Here is a 20,028-nt window from a genome sequence, read left to right on the forward strand (position 1 = left end):
ATGATTGATATCAAAGGGCTTCTGGCTTAGCGGTATTAAAGTAACTCATCAACTTTGAGGTTGTGAGTTCGAGTCCCGTCTTGGACAAAGAGAGTGTGTTTGCTATTATAAAAAAAAAATCTTAATGATTGATGATTCTATCAAAATTGTGCATCGTGTATATTACAATACAACGTTTAAATATACGACTTTATCAAAAAATATAGTTTATATGTTATGATCATTATATTTAAACATAAGTATTTGTGAATGATTCATATGAACGTTCTGTTGTTGTTGGACATCTTCATCTCGTGGGCCGCTTCTTGGAGCATTGTTGTTGTAGCTGGCAACGACAGTTTGGTATCGTGGCGTCTATCAGTGTGGTCGTTTAGACAACATACTTGATATAACCTTTGAAGCAGATTAGTCGTTTAGACACAATTTAAAATTAAAAGTGAAAATATAATACCAACACAGAAAAAGATCGGCGAGCGAAATCTTATAGGCAGATTATTATATTGTTTTTTAACAAGTAATTATGAAAGAAAATATATAAATAAATAATAGAGTAACAGCTATGAATTTGTTTTGTTTGCATTCAGGATGATTTTGGTCAGGACGTCTCTTTACACCGTCAAGGTGGTGGGACCTAGCGGTGGATGCTTGCCTTGTAGTGACACCTAACATATTGATGTTGAAGCACCGAACATACAAAAATAGTATTGTTTTATTGGATTATGGTCATTTATATTTAAGGGTTAATTGCCATATACTGAAGTAGAAAAGAGGGGCCCTTACAAAACATAGGCCCTATGCAATGGCTCATGTTTAAGTTCCAAAATGCCAATTGAAACCAGATACTATTGAACACCCTTTAAATCTAAATAAAAACTTTGTTTCTTACTGTATAAATAAAATTACACAGGTATCACAATAATTCGCACTTGTAAAGTTGTAATCCTAATCAACTAATAATCTAGTATACACTCAAACCACAAATTAGGGATGAAAACTAAAGGGAAAAAACCTACCAACTGCAGTCCTAAAATACACGGATACAATCAAGTTAATACAAGCAAATACGAACACTCGAAAACTCCTCAGGTTACGCCTCGACTTCTCTGCTCCTGCTCGAAAAAAAATTCAGTTTGAAAAAACCACAATAAACGCACAACTAACCCACTCTTCACATTAATCCTACAGAAACCAACAATTTTAACTAAATATTAGTAGGATGTTACAACTCATTTTGAGGTTAATGATATGCAACTTACTTGCCTTTAAATAAGAACGTATGTTAGTCGGGATAGGAGCTAAGAGCTGCAACAGCTGAACCGGTGGTCTCGAGAGTTGTGGTCACATCCGGGATGTCTTTCCATGTAGTAGTGACCTTGAGAGACGGATACAACCAAGTCTTGACAGATTCCATGAATGAATTAGGGTCCAAACCCAAAATGGCATCCCAATCGACTTGACGCCCTTGTGGTATGCTCCCGGTGAACTCCATATTAGCAGCTAGAAGTAGTCCAAGCATGACTGAAAACCCCACAACTGCAGACCCTCTTGAAAGTGGCATGAAGTTGTACCTGATAATAATAAGTACCAAGTTTTAACAATATGTTTGACATTTTGACCAGGCCAAGAAGTTAGAAATACGGTAATTTCACGAGGGTAGCGGTCTTTACCAGTAATACGTCATCCGTAAGATAGCTTCTCGGACATTTTCTAGTGTACCGAAATCATTTGATCCATATGTCTCACCACAATAGGAATTACACAGTACCTATTTTAGTATACAAACATGTTTAGAAGTACATGTGTTCAGATACTAAGAGACACAAATATTGAGGATTTAATAAACTAATTCAGAAAATCAAGATCCAAGGATTTACTAACAAGCAAAAAATATGAAGTATTAAATCAGAGTACGTACTTCCCAAGCTGATGTCATTTCTGCATCATAATCATCCCATCTAGCAGGAGTGCAAGGTGTTCGAATTGCAAAGTCAAACCCACGTTCTCCCCTGAGGTGGCATAAGTCGAACTTAAATGAGGAAAACCAAATAAAGATTGCTAAATCAGTAATTTGGTGTAACAGACTAGAAACTTACGATTTAACTAGAGTGATCCGCGTTCCTTCCAGGCGTTCTCTGAGAAAAAAAAAAAAAATCATCAAAATGTAATATGGAACAAACAAATAATGATATAGAAGGATAGATTTAAACTTCTGTATGGTTCTTACCCCTCAAATGCTGTACTATTGCACCAAGTAGCCAACCAGAAATCCTCACCAACAATTTTATACAGATCAGAGCACGACTCAGATTTCAGTATCTGCAAATTTGGTAAATTAAAGATCAAAGAATGGTCTACCACGTATGTAATGGAAAAGAAGAAACTAGCAAGACATTGTTGAGTACAGTATAGAATGACAAAATTTTATCAATTACATACTCCGTATATGATTTAGAAAAAGAGACGGTTTTCAAAAGGAAAAAGGTAAACATATGTGTGAATAAAATTGCTGCATATTCGAGTATGAGAAAGTATCAAGATAAAAACGCACCTCATTTAGTTTTCCATCTTTTAACAAGTCAATGACACCATCTTCCTTATTAAATACACACCCTTTTTCTTTCATGACAGTTTTGGCAACATCTAATGTCCTGCAAGATTACTAATATCATAAGTATGTATAAAAAAAAAAGCCACAGCTTGAGAGCAAAGTAAAGTATACCTTTGAAAATGTGGATAGTAGCGAGTAACTTTAGCTTGTCCAAGGATAAGTGGGGTGTGAGATCCAAATCCAGAATTGAACTCCTCACTTAATTTCCAAAAACAAGGCAAGCAAGTATATAAAAGTACTAAAACACACAAAACATTACATAGTACAATACCAGGCAATTGAGACCCATACTTTCAAATTTGGGTCAAATGGGTCAAGCTTTCGGGTCAACTAGGTCTTGAAAAAAATTAGGCCCGATAATGTAAACCAAAACTTAAAAAGGTCCAATAAGTTTTTCTCCAACTTATTGGGTCTTGCACAAAATATAAAAGAACGGGTCAAATGGGTATCAAATCCCAAAGTTCAATAAATAGACAGGTCTAATGGGTCTTGTGAATGGGTCAAATGGGTCGAGCATAAAAAGTTTCATCCGTCAATCATTTATGAAAGTATTAATGGTTATATCAATTATTATGTAAATAATTAAAATTATAACTAAAACAATATAATAAATGCAAAAAATCAAATGTAAAATTATATGACCCGTTTGGACCTATTTGACCCATTTAGCCCATTTGGCCCATTACCCGTTTCGACGTGGTACCCAAACTGACCCGACCTGAAACGTTTGGACCCGTTTACATTATTTACCCGTTTGACCCATGACCCATTTCAACCCAAAACCGTTTTGACACGTTACCCATGAAGAAATTTGGTACCAGATTATAAGACAGAATAGTAAAATTTAAGAACAAGAACTTGTTGGAAATTCTTCTCCAATTATAGAAAAACTCTTATTACAATCTCCTTATTACATCCCTATTTATAGTTGATTAACCTTATCCATTAAGTTAATCAAGTCTAGTCTAGAATAATCTAGGATAACCAAGTCTAGAATAAAGTAGAAAAGTAAAGGAAGAAGCAAAATTGAAAACAATAACGGCTAGCCCACTTGTTATCCGTTCACATGTTCCACCTCCTCAAATCCATTTGAGATATAATTTCACAAAATAAACCTCTAACTATTACTTTATGTCAAGATTGGTCCAACAATCACCCCCCCAATCTTGACCTTGAGTAATCATTTATTTCTTTGAGTCTTCAATCCTTTGAACCCCAAGAATCTCTCTCATTTCAGCAAACTTTAACTTCGGCAATGCTTTTGTAAGAATATCAGCCCGTTGCTGATCCCCACTGATGTGTTCAACTTTAATCTTCTCCATTTCAACACATTCTCGTATGAAATGATACCGTGTGTCGATATGCTTACTTCTTCCATGAAATACCGGATTTTTCATCAATGATATTGCTGACTTATTATCAACTTTGATCAGGACTTGTTCTTCTTTTCTTCCAGTTATTTCAGCTAAGAGTCCCCTTAACCATATTGCTTGACAAGCTGCTGCAGTAGCAGCCATAAATTCTGCTTCGCAGGATGATAAGGCCACTGTTTGTTGTTTTTGTGAATTCCAAGCAATAGGTCCATCATCAAAGTAGAACACTAATCCAGTAGTACCCTTTCCATCATCTGGGTCCACCGAGAAGCTGCTGTCACTAAATCCAAGTAGGTTATTGCTACCATTCCTTCGATAGTGAATACCCAGGTCTACTGTACCTTTCAAGTACCTGAGAATTTGCTTAACAGCTTGAAGATGAGTAATTTTAGGAGTTTGCAAATACCTACTTGCATATCCCACCGAGTATGCAAGATCCGGCCGTGTATGAGTTAAATACCGAAGGCATCCAATTGTTTTCCGGTATTCAGTTGCATCAACACATTTGCTGCCATCATCTTTCATCAACTTCAGACCTGGTCCCATTGGATATTTGGTGGAATTGCACTCCCACATTCCTGCTTCCTCTAGGATTCTTTTAGCATATCTTGATTGATGAATTTTTATTCCATCTATGCCTTGTATTACTTCGAGTCCGAGATAATAAGAAAGTAAGCCCAGATCACTCATCTCGAATTTATCTTCCATTTGCCTTTTGAATTGTTTGATTTTCTCCAGGTTATTACCCGTTACAATCAAATCATCAACATAAATTCCTACCAAAAGTGATCCTTCTTGTGTTCTTTTTGTGTATACAGCTTGTTCAAGCTTACACCTTCGAAATCCATATTCCTTTAGAACTCCATCTAATTTTGTATTCCAAGCACGTGGGGCTTGCTTCAGGCCATAGAGAGCCTTTGACAGTCTGTACACCTTTTGTTCCTTCCCCTTTATTACAAAACCTTCCGGTTGAGATACGAAGACTTCTTCCTTGAGGTCACCGTGTAGAAATGCTGTTTTAACATCTAGGTGATGAACATCCCACCCTCTTTGGGCTGCCAAAGCTAGAATAAGTCTAACAGTCTCAAGTCTAGCTACGGGTGCGAATACCTCGTCAAAGTCTACACCATGTGTTTGGATGTAGCCTTTGGCAACTAGCCGTGCTTTATGTCGTGTGACATTTCCTTTTGCATCCCTTTTAATTTTGTATACCCATTTTAGTCCAATAGGTCGGTGTCCTTAGGGTAGATCCATTAACTCCCAAGTATTATTCCTTTCAATGGAAGCTATTTCACCTTCCATAGCTTGCTGCCATTCTTTATATCTTGTAGCTTCCCTGAAATTTGTTGGTTCTCCTTCAATAAGAAGAAGATCATATACATCACTTTGATTTTTCCAACCTCGTGGTGGTGTATCATCATATGTCTCCTCTTTTGCCATAGATGGATCTAACTCATTGACTGTATCTGTCGGGAGACGAGACAGCATAGGTCCTCGTTGTTTTACTGTTGTTTCAGGACTGCTAACATCAGAATGGGTTATGCTTTCCTCATTGGTCGATCTTCCTTGACTTGAGGAGTTGCTGCTTTGTGGGCTATATGAGCTACTTGGGCTGCCTGGTTCAGTAGGCCCATTTTCGGAATTTTGATCAGCCGAGAAAACTTCACCGGGGTTTATATGTATCACGAATTCTCCTTTGTGATTAGGTTCTTGATTGTTTTCTACTCCGGAATGCCAATCCCATTTGCGTGCTTCATCAAATTCCACATCTCGACTGATTACTATTTTCATCTTCTCGGGATCATACATACGATGTGCCTTAGTTCCTGGTTCAGTTCCTAAATAAACCATAGGAATACTTATGTCATCAAGTTTTTTTACTTGATCTGAAGGTACTTTCACATATCCAACACATCCAAACACCCGTAAATGATCAAGATTTGGTCTTCTTCCTTTTAAAGCCTCATACGGTGTTTGATTTTTCAGAATCTTCGTGGGCAACCTGTTTAGAATATAAACCGAATGACGTACTGTTTCAGCCCAGAGACTTTGTGGCATATCCATTGCTTTAAGAATACTCCTTGTTGTGCTCATCACTGTTCGATTTCGCCTTTCAACGATACCATTCTGCTGTGGCGTGTAAGGTGCAGTCAACTGTCTTGTGATTCCAGCATAATCACAATATTGATTGAACTCGTTGGATGTAAATTCTCCTCCCCGATCAGTTCTAAGGACCTTTATTTTCCTTCCATATTGATTTTCAACAATCGCCTTGAATTTCTTGAATTGCTCAAATGCCTCTCCTTTGGTTTTTAACATGAAAGACCACATAAACCTGCTGTGATCATCAACAATCAGCATAACGTACTTGTTTCCCGCTTGGGTAGCAGGGGATATGGGTCCGCACAGGTCTGCATAAACCTGTTCCAGTGGATTTTGGGCTCTAAAAGTCGTCTGGACAGGAAAATTTTGTCGTGAATGTTTCCCAGCTAAACATGCTTCACACATCTGTGTAGGGTGATCAATAACCGGCACTCCATCCACTAGATTGTTGGTCCCTAGCCGCTTTATTGTATCAAAGTTCACATGACCGAGACGGGCATGCCACAACCATGCTGGATCATCAATCTTGGCATGTAAACAGATTGGTGTCCCAACCTCGAGATTAATTTTATACAACCGATTAGGGGACCTTTGAACCTTCATTAGCAGCGATCCATCTACCTCAAACATATATAAGAAACCATGTTTGATCAAGATTACACAACCCCCTTCTTCAGCTTGCCCAAGACTAAATATGTTAGTCTTTAAGTATGGGATATAAAGTATGTCGGTCAACAAACGTTGTTCACCATTCTTACATGTTAAAAGAATAGATCCTCTTCCTTCTATATCCACACACGAGTTATCCCCAAATCTCACTGTACCACCAATATCCGTATCAAGTTTTGAAAACAGTCCTTTGTTTCCTGTCATGTGGTTTGTTGCTCCAGTATCTAAGTACCACATGTTTTCTCCACCATCATGTGACTCATACTTTGCTGGAAAAACCTTCTTTTCACTTAGATGAATTACTTCCTTCTCGCTTCTTTGATTGGTTGCGGACATCAATAGTGCAGGTCTGTCATCATTAGCCACTGGTAGTTCGGTTGATCTAGCTTGAGTCAAATTTGCTTGTTCTCTTTTCTTTCGTGTTGGACAATCGGATGAGAAGTGTCCAAATGCATCACATCGAAAACACTGCAGCTTTGATCGATCTTTAGTTAAGTTTTCAGTTATTTGTCTACCAGCAAAAAAGTTTTGTCCGCGGCCTGAACCCCTTCCTCGACCACCAAACTGTCCATGACCTCGGCCCCTACCTCGGGTGTCTTGGCCATTCCCTCGACCTCGACCAAAGCTGTTTTCCCTTTTCTTTCTTGAGTCCCATCCTTCATAGGACAACAAAAGTTGGTCATGGCTGTTATTTGTAGTCTTTAGACTGGTTCGTTCTTCGCAAGCTTTTAGCCTACCCACAACTTCTTGGAATTTCACCGTTTTGAGATCAACCAGTTGTTCGATAGTGGCTGCCATATTTAAGAATTTTTCTGGTATGGCAGTTAATATTTTTCTCACCAACGTGGTTTCCTCAATGACGGTTCCAAGTGCAGCTGATTTTGAGGCAATTCCAGAAAGTTTTGCTGCAAAATCATCAATTTTTTCGTTATCTTTCATCCTTGCTGCTTCAAATTCAGCTTTAAGAGTTTGAAGCCTAGCCTCCATTACTCGTTCAACTCCAAGGTGACGGGTCTTGATTGCATCCCAGATTTCCTTCGCATGGGTGCAACTTGCAACTTGAAGAATCAAGTCTTCAGGTAAAGACTGATACAGATAAGCGATTGCAGCATTATCCTTTTTCTGATCGACATCAGTTCCAGGTTCAATTGATTCCCAGATTCCATGTGCCTTAAAAATCGCTTTGATCCTAAGCGACCAGATGGGATAATTGGTCGCATTTAGGATAGGGCACTGGAACGTAAGATGGCTGGTATCCTTGATTGCATCCGAGGTATTGATAATATCCCCCATGAATCTAGTCTTCGATCGACGCTCGTATTTTTCTGTCTTAGAATCTGGTGATTGATCTAGTCCTTTTGATCAACAACACGATCCCTTTTGTAACTCAGCTCTGATACCAATTGAAGAAATTTGGTACCAGATTATAAGACAGAATAGTAAAATTTAAGAACAAGAACTTATTGGAAATCCTTCTCCAATTATAGAAAAACTCTTATTACAATCTCCTTATTACATCCCTATTTATAGTTGATTAACCTTATCCATTAAGTTAATCAAGTTTAGTCTAGAATAATCTAGGATAACCAAGTCTAGAATAAAGTAGAAAAGTTAAGGAAGAAGCAAAATTGAAAACAATGACGGCTAGCCCACTTGTTATCCGTTCACATGTTCCACCTCCTCAAATCCATTTGAGATATAATTTCACAAAATAAACCTCTAACTATTACTTTATGTCAAGATTGGTCCAACAACCCAAAGGACCCAACCAGACCCGTTTGCCAGGCATACATAGTACTAAATTTTTCAGCAACAACATAATATAGAAGATGAAATACCTTAATTTGTTGACCCAAACAACGGGATCACATGGTTCAGATATTTGTCTCCATTTGACGGCAATTGAATAAAGATGAAGCCAAGAGAAAACAGACTGTCCTGCTGACATGTCTTCCAAGGCACTTGAAGTGGATGCTTCCGAGTTGCTATCTTTATTCACGCTAGGTATTATTATCTTTTCTTTTCTTCGGGGACGTTTTCCGTTTTTTGTGGCATTTCTATTAGAAAACCTCCATTCAGATTGCAGTGAACGCCAAATTTTAGACACCTTTTGTGCAATCTCTATAGCTGCTAACCCGGCCATGCGATGCTGGTATACGTCATTGAAAACTTAATAACATTTCACATAACATACTGGAATACTTAAGACTAAGTATGAATTTATGTAGGGATCTTTACTTGAGGGAAAATGCAGAAGTAGAATAAAGGATTTATGAAGTCAGCACAACTTCAGTACATTGACTTGAAGCTACTATATATACTAGACTCATAAATTAATTTATAGCTACAAATGAATGATGACATCATAATTCACCTGGCGTTTATTGGGTAAGAAGCCTGGGCAATGATACTGTATTGTTTTGCCAATACGATCAGCAGCTTGCTGCAGTGTAGTCTTTGTTTTAGTTAAATTTAAATCCTGTTTTCTCAACTTCGCTTTTCTTAATGGAGGCTGCCTGTAAACTTTTTCACATACATTTTTGGGGTGCAGTCTTTTGCACCAGTACTCCTGTAGAGAACAAATATTAACTCACTACTTTTTTTTTTTTTTTTTTTTTTTTTTGCATTATATAAAAGGAAAAGGAAGAGAACAAAAGTAAAGTAGCTTATCATTGAAGTGATGGACTGATGAGTAACTGACTCAAGACAATAAAAAAGTAGCACAAGGATAAACAGATTGAATCATAGTTACAAACTTAAGTGTCAAAAGGAAAACAAAGATGCTGCATATTAAAATTAACATTGTTAACCTATACCTTAAACAAAGGGTCGACGTCACGATCTATATCGAACCAGCTAAATTCGCTATTAATTTTCGCAGAAGTATACAACGCAATTTCTTTCTGCATGAGGATATAAAAGAAATTAATTATAACATCAGTCACGATAATTGATTACAACTATACTCTCTAAGGTATAATGAAACTGAATATTGTATTTTTATTTTTATTTTTTTCACTTATTCATGTACGCGTACATGCTGTATTGAATAACAAAAGAGTGAGCACATAAAGCTACCATGTAATATAAGTTAGTCCTGGCATTATGTTAACTAAAATAACAATTCTTGAAAATAAGCCTATAACAACAGAAGAAAGGAATATGGAACCTGATAGAAAGCCAGGCACTGAAGCACGAACTTGTCCATTGAGTCCAGCTCCAAATCCAAAGCAGCATCATAATACTTCACCTGTTGCATTAACCAAAAATATGATGACGAAAATAAGACGCCTATACAACAACTTTAGAGCAATATTTTTGGTGACAGGAAGTGATCAGAGTATCATACAGCATCCTTAAATTCTCCAACAGCATGGTGACAAGAAGCCTTTAGGTACAGACATTCTATGTTTGAGCTCTCGATGCTAAGCCCGATCGATAAGTCTTTGATAGCATTTCTGCAATGGAAGGTTTAAAGGATTAGCCAAGGATAATTACAAGATTCTCTTAGATAATATTTGTATTTCTGTTGTTCATAAATGAAAATATTATTAACATCATGAAACAATGTTACTATCAGTTTAGCGTCTTCAGATGACTTATCTAAACACACCACTACAAGTAATTTCAAGTATCAACCAGTATATAAAAGTGAACACACCTGTGATCTCCCATAGCATGAAGTAGCAACCCACGCAAGTGATATCCCTTAGCAGACCTATACGAATTGCAAAATCCAGTATTAAAGGTTTATATCACCATAAATATAAACGCTGAAATCTTTACCTCTCATCAATTTTCAAAACCTCTTTTATGCACTCCAAAGCCTTTGTTGAATTCGCCAAGTCGTGATAAAACTATTAAAAAAAATAAAAAATAAACATTCACACTTCAGTACATATTTTAGTTATTTACAGTGAAGGGGACTTTTTTGTGTCTAGGTAAAAGAGAATAAAGTGATTCAGCATCTTATGAATACCTGAGCTAAATGACCCCATGCTTCAAGAAACTTTTGATCAATTTTAATCGCTTTCAAATGTGATTCCTCGGCTTTTTTATATTCACCAACTGATGACTGTGCCAGACCCTGCGATTATGTCTTCTCAGTCAGAATACTTGCAGTACAAGAAAAACATAATATAAAAAGGTAATGATTACAGAGTTAGAATGTAAATGCTATATGCCATGCACTAACCAAATATGTGTAAGCTGATTTGTTATCCTTATCAAGCTTTACACATGCAGACAGATCGTCAATGGCAGCATAGAAATCCTTAACCTTAAAATTGACAATTCCTGCATTACTTTCAATGTTAGTAGCATTAAAATACTGTTAAGACCTGGTAAGAGACTATCTTTAACATAATCAACACTACACCTAGATCATAGCTGGTGCTATTTAATGGTGTATTGGCATTCTTTTAAGTATTGTTTCCCAATATATGATAATTAGTAAAAACCTTCAAAGATGAGGTAACATTACAGAAAGTTAAACAACATACCCCTTTCATGCAATATATCTGCCGAATCGGGGTCAAACTCTAACGACTTGGTCAAATCTGCAATTGCCTGCATAATAACAATATCAGACGCCAGAGGCATGGATAAAAGAGAACCTCAAAAAAGTGAGCATTTACGCTGCTACAATTTACAATTTACAGCACACAATACCCCAAAAGAGTGAGCAATCTCACCAAATTAGAGTACACAATACCCCAAATTACAATTTACAGCACACTGTACATATAGGTGGCAAAAAGATGATATTGTAATAGAAAAACTAACCCAAAACCACATTAAAAGCCACTTTTTCCCCATATCTCTCCCTATATTATTGAAAACCACATCAAACAGAACTGGATAACAACAATGGCGAAAAAAACTAAAACAATCAACATAAACATGCCACAACACATACTCAAACAATATGAGGCCCAAAAAAGTGAGAGATGTTAAGATTTCCTTCAGACAATGAGAAATAAAACGCGACTCTTTGTACCTTAGCTTCTTGTTCTTACGAATAAATTGAGACAACTACAAGACCAGTAGACCAGTTTAATTTCACACACTTAACGGTAGTGATCGTAAAGTATGAATCAGGGTGCAAAGGAATTAGGTACCAATTGTGTAACATTAATATAACTTACGCCAAATCATGATTATTATTTAACTTAAAATTAGAAAAGACTGATGGCACTTACAAGCCTGCCTGGTTCCAGACACGCTTATTCATGCTGCATTCAGTATCCATATAACAAAATCTTGACTATCAAATGCTTTGACCATCTCATGGTAGAATATTGACACATGATGGAATCAAGGCATCAAACCTAATCACAAGGGAGACCAAACACTTTAACACAGTTGACAAAGCCAAAAGATGCAAAGTAAAGGATGTCATATTCAATGGCTTTCTTGTACATTACATGTGTACAAATGAAAAGTATAGCTAAGATAAATATGTCAAAACAGTTGGTTCAAGACTTCAAGTTAACAAAATACATACTGGAAGTGATACATGCATAACTGCAGAGTTCTAAGAACGGGCAACTTAAATACACACACATAACAGTACAGATACAGTAACGCCACTTAAATGGTGATAAAACCAGAGCTAAAATTTTGTATTCTAAACCTATCAATGATAAAAAAGAGTCCCTGACCTCAGTAGATTCTCCTAAAGCAGCTCGGGCCTGCCCTCTTCTTTTCCAAGCCTCGCCAGCTGATGGATTTGATTGTATAGCCTACAAAACAAATGTAAGTGAATGAGAAAACGAAAGGGAATATGCTATGTACCTCAAAGCTTTGGGTACCTTTGTAAAATCAGCAATGGCTGAATCGAGTTCTCTTTTGAATGCATAGGCAGTTCCCCTTCCTATTAGTGCTTCAGGGTAAGTAGGATCTTCTCTTAAGACCTGCGATCATAAAATATATATCGAAAGAAAGGCAAAGATGAGAAAAAAAAGGTAATAAATACTCATCAATGCATATGTTGTAGCATCACAGATGAAGACAAGACAACAATTAGATAGAGATTATGGAACATATCCTGTATTCAGATGCATATAAAGAATAACATACAAGTCAACTGAACAGAAGTTTAACCTGGTCAAAGATGGATATGGCCCGAGCATACTGCCCTTCATTCACCTGTTATAACAGAAAGCTCACTTAAAACTACAGAAAACAAAAGAACGTAAAAGACAATAAATTGAAAGTTTCCAAGCACCGAGTACAGGAACAAAAGTAGTGGTTTGCCTTAACTCAGCAGTGTCTTATGGTTTCTAATATCCTTAAAACTGTTTGTGGCTGATAATCATTATAAAGAAATAAAAAGGAAACATGGATTTGGCAAACCTGAGCAATTCCTCGTGATAGTCGAAAATCAACACTTATAGACTTGGCCTTTGAGATCCTAGTAACCGAGAACTTTTTATTTCCCTTGGTATCATTACGTGGTTCACTGCGCATGTCAGATTTATCACTCCAGTTTATCTCAGGTATATCATTTTTTTTACTGGGAATTAATGAAATTCTAGAGCTCAGATCAGATTTGTGACGGCCATCACTTGTACTACTACGTTCCTCAGATTTGGTGCCAACATCAATGGATACCTTCAAGGTTCCATTTGGTAGTTTACCATGATTTCCATTTTTACCCATATGAAATGTTGTTGAACTGTCAACTTTCTTACTAGAGCCATTGGAAATGTATGATATTTCATGTGGTTGGCTTTCTGTTTGCAGTACCTCCCGTTCATCACAGGACGGTTTGTAACTAAGGTTGGAGATGGTAAATTTATTAACGGTTTCACTTGATTTGCTTGAATTAGCAGGCTCAGGTTTTGACACAGACAACTCTGATAACTGTTTAGAATCTGTATCAGAAGGAGCTGCCATACTCTTTTTTGTAGCTGACAAAAGCTCTTCCAACTCAAGCAGTTGCTTCAGATCTGTTGATTGTTCAACAGCAGATTTGTAACCTTGTTCCCAAACCACAACAGCATCATCTTTCTTCCCCAACGCAGAATATGCACGGCCTAGATAGAAATTATCAATACAAATTTATATATACGAATGCCTAGAGGCTGATTAAGACCACAGGTAAACTCAATCCTCTCACTACAACATATTCGAATTTTTTCTAAATTAATTAGGTTAAAACGAATCATATGCTCAAGGAGATTGTGTCAATTATTAACAAGTCAAATGTCTAATTAATCCTAACAGCCATAATTACTAGAATAATAAGTAAATGAGAGAAGAAAATAAACCTTTGAGGATGTAAGCTTGAAGAAGCGTAGGATCAAGTTGAAGAGCCTTATCACAATCCTTAATCACATGTTTATGAAGCTCTAATTGACTATAGCAGTACGCACGATTACTGATCAAAACACAGTTGATTAAAATCAATTACTCACAAAACAACTGAATTGAAAGCTTTATGCAAAAATTGAAGTTATAAAACAATTAAATACATACCAGATATCCTGAATAACGCACGATTGAGATAAAATCGAATCGAGAACTCGAATAGCTTTACTCCAATCACGTGAAGTACAAAACTTAGCGAGTTCAGCTCGTTGAGTCACCGTCGAAGACATCGTCGGCGGCCGCGATGCTGACGATGATGAACAGATCGAATTGACGTCACACAGTTCAGTAATTTACTGTTTCGCAGCTGTTTTGAGTGATGAGAAGAATCAACAACAGGATAGAGTTGAATTTTCAGGGAACGGAGTGGGGGCGTTGAAGGAATCGGACGGTAAGGTGAGAAGAGAGTACACGTGGCGGAAGCACGAGATGTGGGTGAGATTGACGACGGGGTTACTTTTGGTAGTCAGATAGTGAGTTAAGTGCTAACGCCGTTAGAAACAACTACCGTATAAAGCAGTAGTGCACGTGACTAAGCACGAGCCGCAGTCAAATTAAGTGGATGCTATCCTACCTTCAAAGCAAAGATAGGTTTTTTTTTTTCCAAAAGAACAAGGAATTAAATTAAAAAGACACCAAGTGATGAATCAAGCCAAAAATATAATACAAGCCACCAAAGTCTCCCATGAAGAAAGATTAAGGCCAAAGTAAGTAACTAGTGAACCATTGATACAATGATACATGATCGGAACAAAAGACTACGAGTGTTTTAGCCTAGATTCGTCCATCTCCAAAACATTCTATATGCTTTTAAGCAAAGTATAAATGAAGCACTGTAATTGGCCCATATTTTACTAAAGAATGTTTTAGATTAATGATGATTCCTTATTTAAAAAAACTGTTTAACTTGTTTTGCAATTAAAGGAATTTTTTTTGACATTTTAAGTGGACAGTGGATATTATACATTTAAGTAACCTCTGTATCAAGAAGTTAACATTAACAACAACAATACCTAATCTCGCATATGTTATATATTGGAGAGGTGCGTTGTACACAATTTTTCCTCCGCCCTAGAATAGAAGAGAAGTCGTTTCTCCAACCGCAAGTCGAGAAATAATTCTCCACCCCCATGAAGAGAAACTGAAAGTCGATTTAGACTCTACAAGGCAGTCAAGTCGCCAAACCGTTATTTAAATAACCTCAATCAAGAAGTTAATATTAACCGTTATGAACAATGTATTTATTCATATTAATGATTTGTTGGATAGTTATCGCACATTGGTTATGGGACAAAAATGTATGCATATAACTTTAAGAAGAAGTCCCTCTATCACTAATTGATTTTAAAAAATGATGGACTTTTAGACTTAAATGTTGAACATGTTCTTAGACTATACGATTTATTAATAATGTCAACTCCGTCATTGTATCTTCTTGTGATTCTTCATTGTTTTGACGAAGATACCTCTAATAATACAATTCTTTTTTTGCAAAAAATAAAAATTAAAAAATTTGCATTACCATATTAATATGGGCTTTGGTGACGCATATTCAGCCCTTCCTTCAACATCATCTAAATTCTGAAGTCCAAACAGCATAAAATATAAAATAAAATAGAAGGTAATTTGTACATTACCTTACAATCTTTCATATCTTGGTGGTATGTGAACTCTTTTAGCAATTTACACCTCACTTTTATAATTTTACATACATTTCAATCTCAACCAAAAAACTAAACAGTCACAATATTTAAGTTTTCAACCGTAGATCTCGAACTATATATAATGCAAGGCGTACAGACACAAAAACTGACTAGTAGCCAGAGAGATATAGTCTACAGCTCTGCATATACCATCATCATTTAGTAGCTCTGATTGCCCTTACGTGGGAACCCGAGAGAACACGACTCGTGAATCAGACCACAAATTTCAAGAGACTGGTGATAAGAAGGTGGTTTTAGCCATTTCCATGAGGCGGATGCTTAGTACCCAACTCAACCTTCTTTAACTAAATACACCTGCTGCCACCTAGACAACATCGAAACTATTTACAACTAACTATTATTTTCATTAAATTACTTATCAAATGAAACCGTTGTACCCATTTTAAGATCGTCCAGTACAAGGTTTATTGTATGAACAATATGCGAGATTAGAGAGACAGGTCAGCATTATCCGAATTGAAAGTGAAAATGTCGAGAGGGGCAGAAGTGCAGTCACTATCGATATCTTGTTGAAATTTACTATTATTCCTATTTTGCCATCCTTGATGGTTATCAAGGTATAAAACTACGACTGTAATATCATCATGAAAATGTCGCCTTACCCCCTTTTCAATCCTCTTTATATCATCATATCTCATTTCTCTTTTTCTTGCCGCCACCTCTATTGCAGCTCGTATCAATCTCTTTGCTATCCCCTGAAACATAGCAATCTTCACCAAGTTACTTAAATAGCTTAGGTTTTAACAATAACGGGTCAAATGGGTACCCCCAAACAAAAAAGGATAGCTGAAATAGAAACGGGTCAAATGCAAGTGGGTGTTTTCAGTGCATACAATTCTAAAACTCGTCTTATTTAAACATGTTGATAATCTCAACTCTTCAGCACATTAACTATTTATTAAAATTTGACAATAAGTGTTATCAGTCAACCTAGCCTGGTCGACACATTTCAGAAATTACAAAAGAAAATCGCACATTTAGGTCTCCTCCAAATTCTCGCATAAGAAAGGAACGAACTTACATTTCTGGGATTTTTATGAACGATTTCAACAACATCCTCGTCAGTAAGTTGTTCCCATAGACCATCAGAAGCAAAAATTACAAACAGGTCTTGGTGGGTCAACTTGCGAGTCAATATCGATGGCTCTGCAGACATTACAGGTCTTTTTATAGGTATAGGAGATGCGTACTGCTGGAACAGAGGATTTCTGTTATACTCTGGTTTCTTCAAGTACACATCTCCGATCGATCTCGACACCTGATCACATAAAATATGTATTATAGAAAACGGTAATTTGTTTGCTGACTTAATTATTCCAATGCTCATAATGTATACTATCAGTTAGAAAAATCTAAGGTTGTAAAAGTCACAAGTCGGGGACGTGTCGCTCGGGAGCTTGGAGGGACGATTCAGTCAATTTGGGACGAAACGGGGACAAGTCGACGTTGACCAACGTTAACTTTTAGTAATACAAAAATTATATAGTACAAATAAATATATCAAACATAAAACATAAATATTTCAAACATAGATATATGGCATATAATCTAATTTTAAAAAATCTTATTTTTTTACCTAACTCTGACCCGACTTTTTAGCGTTGACCGACTTTTAAGGCGTTTTGGGCTACTCGGGACGAGCTAGTTCCCAAACCAAAGTGTGGGCCGAGTGTCATACGACTTTTACAACAGTGGAAAATTTACATAACAGAGATACAAGAAATAGTACCTGAATAATGCCTTTTAACCTCCAGACCCCACGAGTATAAACTACTATATGAGAATCGTCAGGATGAAGGGCTTTAACCTCTTTTCTGATTTCCTCATCGCTAACATTATGGTCGGTCGATAACCGTTCAGCCACGGCAGTTGAAGAACTACCTGAAACTTGCCGACCAAGCACAGCCCTTGAGTCTCCAAGATTTGCGACAAAAAGAGTACCATTTGAGATCACGCCAACAAGACAGCATGAACCTACTGATACAATTTGGGGTTTATCCAGCCAGGACTCTTTCACTAAATGTAAGAAATGTGTTTCAGTTGCATCAAATGCCTTCGCTATGACATCTTTCGATAATCCTCCATTTTCAGTAGCAAACACTGAGATTCAATTATGGATGGTTAATAAATGGTCATTCTGCATGTCCATACAGAAATACTGTAATGGAACTCATATGAAACTCGAAAGAAAAAGTTTTCAAGGACTTCTGGCTTCCTTCTAAAACTTCGTATTATCTGCTAACAGTCCCTATCCCTATATGGTATGATATTATTTAGATATTTAATTTTCACTTTAAGATATCAACTTGCGAAATCCCTAATATTTAACTAGGAATACAGTCACAGAAAATATCTTGCAATCAATCTAAAGCTACCTCATTTCAACATTTTTTAGCCACCACTATGAACCAAACGATTAAGCAAATAGTGATAGCTTAAACTATATTGTTCTCAACAGCACCAAAAAAGATAAAACTGTTTCATCAGCCCTAAAAGCAATTGTCACCTAGCACTACCAGTTCTCCGACGCAAATTACGATCCATAGATACAAAGCAACAGTGACACTTGTTCTGATGCACCGCCTTTTCAATACGATGCACCAAAAAAAGGTTCATCATTCAAAAGAAAAAAAACTGCATCAATTTATATAAAATTCTATCAATGTGACCGAACCGATTAGTACATGTGTCGTAAACCTCCCTAACTTAACCTCCAATTTTTACAATATCAATACCCCTATAATTTGCAACTTCTGTTCATGAGCACATGATAACTCTAACAAAGAGACAATATTATATCTTATACTACAAAGATGTAGGTATATTATTAGGCATTAGTTAGGTATATATATAGCATCACCAAAAGTGTAAAGAAATTAGAAACCTTTGTTAGGTCTAGTTCCCTTCTAATCAGACAGTCCTTTGAATACAATTGAAATTGTAATTATTTAATCAAAAACTTAAGTATATTTTAATTATTGGTTGGCGGTGTTCAAAAATAAAAACATGTATAGACTTGAACTAAATTAAAAATCACATTTTTTTCAATTCACTTGAAATAAAAACAAAAATATAGCAGAGTAACAAAATTAGGGTTTATATCGGTAAAAAAAATTACTCTGTAGGTAAACGAAGAGATGATTAGTGATGAATCGAGCAGCATCAGGACCACCATGACCATCGTAAACACCGACATAAGTTGCAGATGGTAAAGACAAGACTTGAGCTTGATCTTCAAGCGTTGAATTAGCTTGAACAATAGCAATGGAGTATTCACCTGATACGTGTGGTTTTAAGTCGATGTTCCATAATAATCCGTCGTTACTGCCACCAAAGAAACACCGTTCAAGTGGCTTGTAACATGATTCTAACATCATAATAACCTTTTTTGATTTTATTTCTTTGATCTGACACACGGAAACACGTTAATGAGAGAGAGAGGAGAGGATTTTGATCGGGTAGTTGTTTGTTTGGTTGGTTGGATTTGAAGTTTGATATTTTCTTCTTTATTATTGCAGTGTGAAGACTGTAAAGTGGGAGAGAACTTTGTGAATATTCACATTGAATTTTTTAAATAAAAATCAATTTAAGAAATAAAATGCAGGGAGTACTACTTTTCTAAATTTCTAAAGGGATAAAAGTTCAAAAGATAAAATAATTTTATGATAAACAGCGTTCTGAAATCTGAAACAATCAGCTAATACGTTTATTTTTTTTCTCCGTTAGTCCCTAGTTTATACATCGATTGCATGCGGCGTCACGGTGATCCCTTCATTTACAAATGTTGTGCGGATGATCCTTCTATGTAACTTCCGTTAAAAATTTTCGTTAAATCTTGACATGTAAATTGCATGTGAAGGTACGTTCGTCTTTTTACCCTCCATCTTCATCTTTATCACTAAAACAACATAAATCCTATTTAATCAATCTTTCATAATCCAACACAAAAACAAAAAAGTTAAATTCATCTAACCGGAATTTAATACATATCTTCTTCACACGGTTCTTTTTCGAATTAGCGAGGAAGCCTCATATGAACGAGTACATTGACTTCTTCATAGAAGGTAAACCTCGAGTAATCAAGCCCCATGGGGGTCTTCTTCACATAATTCGCAACAAACTAAAATTCAATAATTGATTTGTACTTTAGTAATACGCTGCAATACTTAAATAGTGT

At 36.3% G+C, this 20,028-nt stretch overlaps 2 protein-coding genes across 3 annotated transcripts; both read right to left on the minus strand.

Annotated features, from left to right (window-relative positions):
* Positions 1-863: 863 nt before the first annotated feature.
* Positions 864-14,592, minus strand: LOC139900721 (suppressor of RPS4-RLD 1). Its single transcript, XM_071883480.1, has 24 exons — positions 14,236-14,592; positions 14,028-14,137; positions 13,111-13,793; positions 12,859-12,903; positions 12,567-12,668; positions 12,417-12,497; positions 11,256-11,322; positions 10,949-11,049; positions 10,733-10,840; positions 10,540-10,610; positions 10,415-10,471; positions 10,103-10,211; positions 9,923-10,003; positions 9,570-9,656; positions 9,128-9,322; positions 8,592-8,902; positions 2,720-2,806; positions 2,549-2,648; positions 2,225-2,316; positions 2,094-2,132; positions 1,916-2,006; positions 1,668-1,765; positions 1,261-1,568; positions 864-1,179 (listed from the first exon to the last, which is right to left on the minus strand). The coding sequence occupies exons 1-23, from the start codon at positions 14,355-14,357 to the stop codon at positions 1,280-1,282; spliced, it is 3,126 nt and encodes a 1,041-aa protein (XP_071739581.1). The 5' UTR covers positions 14,358-14,592; the 3' UTR covers positions 864-1,179; positions 1,261-1,279.
* A 1,178-nt stretch (positions 14,593-15,770) lies between these two features.
* On the minus strand, positions 15,771-19,248 carry LOC139900722 (probable protein phosphatase 2C 63). 2 transcript variants are annotated; one of them, XR_011777644.1, is made up of 5 exons: positions 18,970-19,248; positions 17,581-17,951; positions 16,873-17,109; positions 16,229-16,546; positions 15,771-16,155 (listed from the first exon to the last, which is right to left on the minus strand). XR_011777644.1 is itself a non-coding variant. In XM_071883482.1 (4 exons), exons 1-4 carry the CDS (start codon positions 19,226-19,228, stop codon positions 16,280-16,282), a joined length of 1,134 nt encoding a protein of 377 aa, XP_071739583.1. In that variant the 5' UTR covers positions 19,229-19,248; the 3' UTR covers positions 15,771-16,279. The 2 variants fall into 2 exon arrangements, 1 of the variants encoding a protein (XP_071739583.1); XM_071883482.1 differs by having other exon boundaries at positions 15,771-16,546.
* Positions 19,249-20,028: the final 780 nt, after the last annotated feature.

Source organism: Rutidosis leptorrhynchoides, chromosome 3 (genome assembly GCF_046630445.1).
Source record: "Rutidosis leptorrhynchoides isolate AG116_Rl617_1_P2 chromosome 3, CSIRO_AGI_Rlap_v1, whole genome shotgun sequence".
NCBI classification, from domain to species: Eukaryota; Viridiplantae; Streptophyta; class Magnoliopsida; order Asterales; family Asteraceae; genus Rutidosis; species Rutidosis leptorrhynchoides.

Bases quoted from the DNA above. Each gene is read 5' to 3' on its own strand.
- LOC139900721 (XM_071883480.1), bottom strand. From the start codon at position 14,357: ATGTCTTCGACGGTGACTCAACGAGCTGAACTCGCTAAGTTTTGTACT. The intron at 2,649-2,719 runs GTATACTTTACT...GTAATCTTGCAG, and splicing joins TACTATCCACATTTTCAAAG to GACATTAGATGTTGCCAAAA. The intron at 2,133-2,224 runs GTAAGAACCATA...TTTTTTTCTCAG, and splicing joins AATAGTACAGCATTTGAGGG to AGAACGCCTGGAAGGAACGC.
- LOC139900722 (XM_071883482.1), bottom strand. From the start codon at position 19,228: ATGATGTTAGAATCATGTTACAAGCCACTTGAACGGTGTTTCTTTGGT. The intron at 17,952-18,969 runs GTAATTTTTTTT...ATTGAATCTCAG, and splicing joins TCTCTTCGTTTACCTACAGA to TGTTTGCTACTGAAAATGGA. The intron at 16,547-16,872 runs GTAAGTTCGTTC...GCTATGTTTCAG, and splicing joins TTCATAAAAATCCCAGAAAT to GGGATAGCAAAGAGATTGAT.